Source organism: Corvus brachyrhynchos, unplaced genomic scaffold, assembly GCF_000691975.1.
Source record: "Corvus brachyrhynchos isolate BGI_N302 unplaced genomic scaffold, ASM69197v1 scaffold280, whole genome shotgun sequence".
Lineage (NCBI taxonomy): Eukaryota > Metazoa > Chordata > Aves > Passeriformes > Corvidae > Corvus > Corvus brachyrhynchos.
Genome location: NW_008236198.1, coordinates 1,012,197 through 1,017,065, shown reverse-complemented (window position 1 = coordinate 1,017,065; position 4,869 = coordinate 1,012,197). Strand labels below are relative to the sequence as shown.

General features: G+C 49.1%; 2 protein-coding genes across 3 annotated transcripts in view; both read left to right on the top strand.

Annotated features, from left to right (window-relative positions):
- Positions 1-1,528, top strand: part of DEPDC1 (DEP domain containing 1) — a gene marked incomplete at its 5' end in the record, with an annotated part of 8,783 nt that extends 7,255 nt beyond the window's left edge. Inside the window, one exon of the mRNA XM_017740609.1 lies at positions 1,388-1,528. Within this exon, the coding sequence (XP_017596098.1) occupies positions 1,388-1,528 (141 nt within the window). The remainder of the gene's footprint in view (positions 1-1,387) is intronic.
- Positions 1,529-4,045: 2,517 nt separating this feature from the next.
- RPE65 (RPE65, retinoid isomerohydrolase) overlaps positions 4,046-4,869 on the top strand; it is a 7,624-nt gene continuing 6,800 nt past the window's right edge. The window contains exon 1 of one of the 2 annotated variants that reach the window (XM_008640528.2): positions 4,046-4,086. In XM_008640528.2, coding sequence (XP_008638750.1) covers positions 4,076-4,086 — 11 coding nt within the window. In that variant the 5' untranslated portion in view covers positions 4,046-4,075. Of the gene's footprint in view, positions 4,087-4,180; positions 4,287-4,869 lie in introns of those variants that run through there. The other variant, XM_008640536.2, reaches the window with a different exon arrangement.

Below are 4,869 nucleotides of genomic sequence, written 5' to 3'. Positions count from 1 at the left end.
TGCCAGGGGCCCGAGAGCAGCTGGGGCTGCCCCTGGATCCCTGGCAGTGCCCAAGGCCAGGCTGGACATTGGGGCTGGGAGCAGCCTGGGACAGTGGGAGGTGTCCCTGCCATGGCAGGGGTGGCACTGGGTGGGCTTTGAGGTCCCTTCCAACCCAGACCACTCCATGATAATCCAGACTTTGACTCTGCCTGGCAGCAGTGGAGTTTAAACAATGATGTAAAACCAGTATCAAATTACTCTGCTGGAGATCCTGCTCTCTGTTCAGTGATTCCTAATGGAATCACAGCCTGGATTCCTGTGGTGCACTGGCCATCTAAGTCACCATTAACATGCCATAGGTGGGTTTCAATTCAGTAGGTGTTAAAAGCAATAATTTTTGGCTTTAAGAGACCAAACTCTCTCTTCACGATCCTGAAACATTCTTTTGGTGGCCTTGGCCTTGTGTTTTGTAATATTTGTAGTGCTCAAGATTATCTTGCACTTCTCTGGCCTACCAACATCTTGCCTAATAGTAAGGCTAAAACACAGCAGTTTTGGCAGGATTTAATCCTGGAGGGTTTTTCTTTCTTTTGGCAAGTGTTTCTGCCCAATGGAATAGTTCTGTACTTGCCCTGGAATCTCCTAAGCAAGTCTTGTGACTCCCATTTGAACAAGCAGCTTTTCAGGGCAGGCACACTTGGCTTTGGTGCCCCTCGTGCAGCTCTGACTTCCATGTGTGTTGTGGAAACTTTCTGGGCCTCTAAAAGTGAGCCTGGTTTGGTTCAAGAGCATCAAAACTTCCTGAATGTAAAGCAGAATGGTTAATTACAGTTGATTAAGACTTGGAGTAAGTGAGGAGTAAGAAATGATTCACAGCAGCAGGGGAAAGGAAGGAAATGGGGGCCCAAAAGTGATCCCAGGACTGGAGGTGCCCCAGCAGTGCCAGCACAGGGATGGGCACTGCCCTGGCGCCTGCTGGACACACTCTTCTTGATGGGAAATGTTGGGAATTTTGGGGAAAAGCCAAATTCGTGGCACTTTCTAGAGGGTAAGGTCCCAGTTGTGCCAACAACCAGAAGTTACAAAAGGGGTTGGCTGAATCCATCAGTGGAAAGGTTTGGCTGATGTCCAGGTATTTCACAGTTTTTCATCCCTTCCTGAGGCCTTGCATGGGAAACAGGCAAAGTGTCCAAATCACATCTCTGATTCCAGGTATTTTCATTTTCATGGAATCAGTGTAAGCTTTCCTGGGAGAGCCCTTCCAAAACAGGCTGAATCTTGGCTCCCTGTTGGGTAAAACTCATTTATCCATGGAATTCCTGGAAGGCAGCTCTCCAAGCACACCACCGTGGAGTGTGGAGTTTTTGTGGGATTATCTTGTCATTGGTGCTCGTGTGTGCTGCAGTTCCAGAAGGAATATCCCCAGATCTACGCGAGCAGGTTCCCAACGACGGAGACGGAAGCGCTGCTCCTGGAGAACAAACCCACCATCAAACAGCCCATGCTGAGCCTCAGGAAACCCAAATTTCGGAGCCTCAGGTATTGATTTCAGCCCACCTGAGCCATTTCTCCCTGCTGGAAGGCTGAGGGATTCACCAAAGGAATTGCTGCAGGAGTTTGGCGGTGGCTGGTCTGTGGAAGGAGGAAATGTTTACATGGACACTGTGCTGGAAAGGTGCCAAAATAGCTTTGTTGTTGTTGTTGTGCAGATACTTTGGAATAACTTCTAAAAGAAAAATATTTATCTGTTTACAAATTATTACAATATATTGGAGTAGGAAAATGTGAAAATCCACATAAAGCTGTTGTTAACCAAAAATTTATATATGGGTTTTTTATGGGAAACTAATGACCTGCTCTTGTTATAACCTTTTAATGTCTGGTCAGGAATTTGTGCCGTTTATTGGAGTTTTTACGTGTGTGTGTGTTGTGACTAAGTGCCTTTTCTATTCTCAAAATGTTTGTCTTTAAACAAAGGAGCCTCTATGAGTTCAGAACCAGGAGAGCCAGTTTACCATAAATAAATGATTATCTTACTCCCTAAAATGCTTCTGTTCATATCATCTGTAAAACCCTCATCCGTTTTTTGATATTTATTTATATTAAAAGACTTGAAGTGTATTTCTGGCATTTTCATGGAAAATTCATTTTGGATCTGTTGGTGTGATTCTCAAAATAGGAGTGACCCATGAAGTGAGATGAGTGGAACCAGAATACAGAATTTCCGTATTTTTTCCAGAGTTAGGGATTTGCTTATTAATTACTATAAGATAAAGGTTCCCCCACATGAGTATAAATCTGCAGGAGTATTTTTGGGAAGGAATAATTAATAATAATTAATCTACTGCATGGCTCTGAGATCCCAAATGGTTTGGGTTGGGAGGGACCTCAAAGCCCACCCAGTGCCACCCCTGCCATGGGCAGGGACACCTCCCACTGTCCCAGGCTCCTCCCAGCCCCAATGTCCAGCCTGGCCTTGGGCACTGCCAGGGATCCAGGGGCAGCCCCAGCTGCTCTGGGAATTCTATTCCAGGGCCTCCCCTCCCTGACAGCCAGGAATTCCTTGGTACATCTGTGACCCTGAGCCTGTCAGTTCTCTCCTAAAAAATACATTTTTCTCCCTTTTTTTTTTTTTTTTTTTAAGATTTTGTTAGAAACCCAAATTAGGCTCATTTTACCTTGGATTAATGATGCCTTAATGTCCTGTGGGTAACTTTGTGCTTTCAGGGCAGGGACAGCTGTTCCTCCCTGGAACATCTGTGATCAACTCCCTCCAACATTCCAGCACCTGCCTGAACTTGCTTCCAATGCTTCCCAACCCCTTCCACATTGCATAAATGCTTTGTTTATGTAGTGTTCCAGTTAAGTAACTTACGAGGTGAGAAGCTCACATTTCCCAGGATTTGGCTTTCAAAGGCCTGCCCTCATAATTCCCAGTTCTTGATCCAGGTTATTTAATGTTCCTTTCTAAGGTTTTGACAGAACTTAACCAGAATGGGAATAAATAGAGAAATTACAATATAATTATGGTTATTTAATACAAAGGGTTAATGGGGGCCCTCAGTCAAAGGTTTTCTGTGAGAAGCCTTAAATGAACACTTGTCCAAGTGGAAACACTGCCTTGAAGGAGGGAGCAGACAAAACCAGGGAATGAAACCAATGCTCACATGCTGGTTGTAGCACAAATGGAACAGGGACATACTTAATGTCTCTTTTTGTCCCTTCACCCCAGTTTGGATCCCTGGAGCTGTTTCCAGTTGAAAGTTTGAAGTTGCTCTTTACAGCACTGTTGTTTCCATGAATGTTGACTCTTACTAGAGGTGGTTCCCGATGATGAGTCTGGAGGAGGCTGACAGGAGACCTCAAGGGGCTGCAGCTCCACCCAAGGGCCAGCTCCAATCTCTGCTCCCTGGCAGCTGGGAGAGGACCTGGGAACGGCTGGAGCTGTGCCAGGACAGGGTCAGGCTGGAGATCAGGGAAGGCTGAGGCTGCTGGGCACTGCCCAGGCTCCCCAGGGAATGGGCACGGCCCCGAGGCTGCCGGAGCTCCAGGAGCGTTGGGACAGCACTGCCAGGGATGCCCGGGGTGGGATTTGGGGGGTCTGGGCAGGAACAGGTGCTGGAATGGATGATCCCTATGGGTCCCTTCCAGCTCAGGAGATTCCTTGATGTCTGACACTGGCATTTTCTTCTCTCTTTCTGTCTCCAGTATCACATCATTCCTGGGTGAGGTTCTGGAGGAGCCAGGATGGTCCCTGCAGTGCCGAGTGCCAGTGCCAGCTCCCGGCGTGGCTCCAGCACCCTCCGTTTGACTCCTCCCTGGGTTTTTTTCTTTGTAATCACTTCTGCTTGGGAAGAATTTAGGTCTCAGAAAAACAGTGAAAGCCCCTTTTTGTGTGAACAGCAGGACAAAAGCTCCCAAAGCCCCGGGAGGATTTTGGTGCTGAAAGCCGGCTCTGTTCCCGGGGTGCTCTCATTGGTGGGGGCTGTTTTGGGACGGGGCTGCCCTGGGCAGGGCTCAGCACCCCATAAATACCCAGCACAGCTCTGCCTCTCTGATTAGCTCTGGAGGCTCAAGCCCTTCATCAGGGAGGATGTACAGCCAGTGAGTATTCCTGAAGCTCCTCTGTAGGGAAGCACATCCCAGCTGGAGGCTCTGTTCCCGGGGTGCTCTCATTGGTGGGGGCTGTTTTGGGACGGGGCTGCCCTGGGCAGGGCTCAGCACCCCATAAATACCCAGCACAGCTCTGCCTCTCTGATTAGCTCTGGAGGCTCAAGCCCTTCATCAGGGAGGATGTACAGCCAGTGAGTATTCCTGAAGCTCCTCTGTAGGGAAGCACATCCCAGCTGGAGCATCGGCTGGGGCTCTGAGTGGCAGCAGGGTTGGGAGGGGAGGAGGAGGAGGGGAGGTCTCCATGTGTCCATGCTGGTACATCCCCTGCCATGGTGTGGTTCTGGTCTGGGGGAACAGACTCACCTCCAGGTTCCAGAGGATTGACCAGAATTTGGAGCAGAATCATGGAATCCTGGAATGGTTTGCGCTGGGAGGGACCTTAAAGCCCATCCAGCACCACCCCTGCCATGGGCAGGGACACCTTCCACTGTCCCAGGCTGCTCCAAGCCCCATCTGACCTGGACACTTCAGGGATCCAGGGCCAGCCACAGCTTCTCTGGGCAGAGTTCACCAGCAAAACCAAAGAAAAAAAGGAAAAAGGCAAAACCCAGGCTTTTTGAAAAGCTGGGAGCTACAACTGGATTTTGCTTCCTGACGATTCTGGTATCCTGGGTTTGTTGGGCTGCAGTATGGGCTGTCCCCTCGGTGTCCCTGTCCCTCCTTGTGCTCAGGACAGTTCTCAGTAGCTGTTTGGAGCCTCAGATCCTTTCCCTA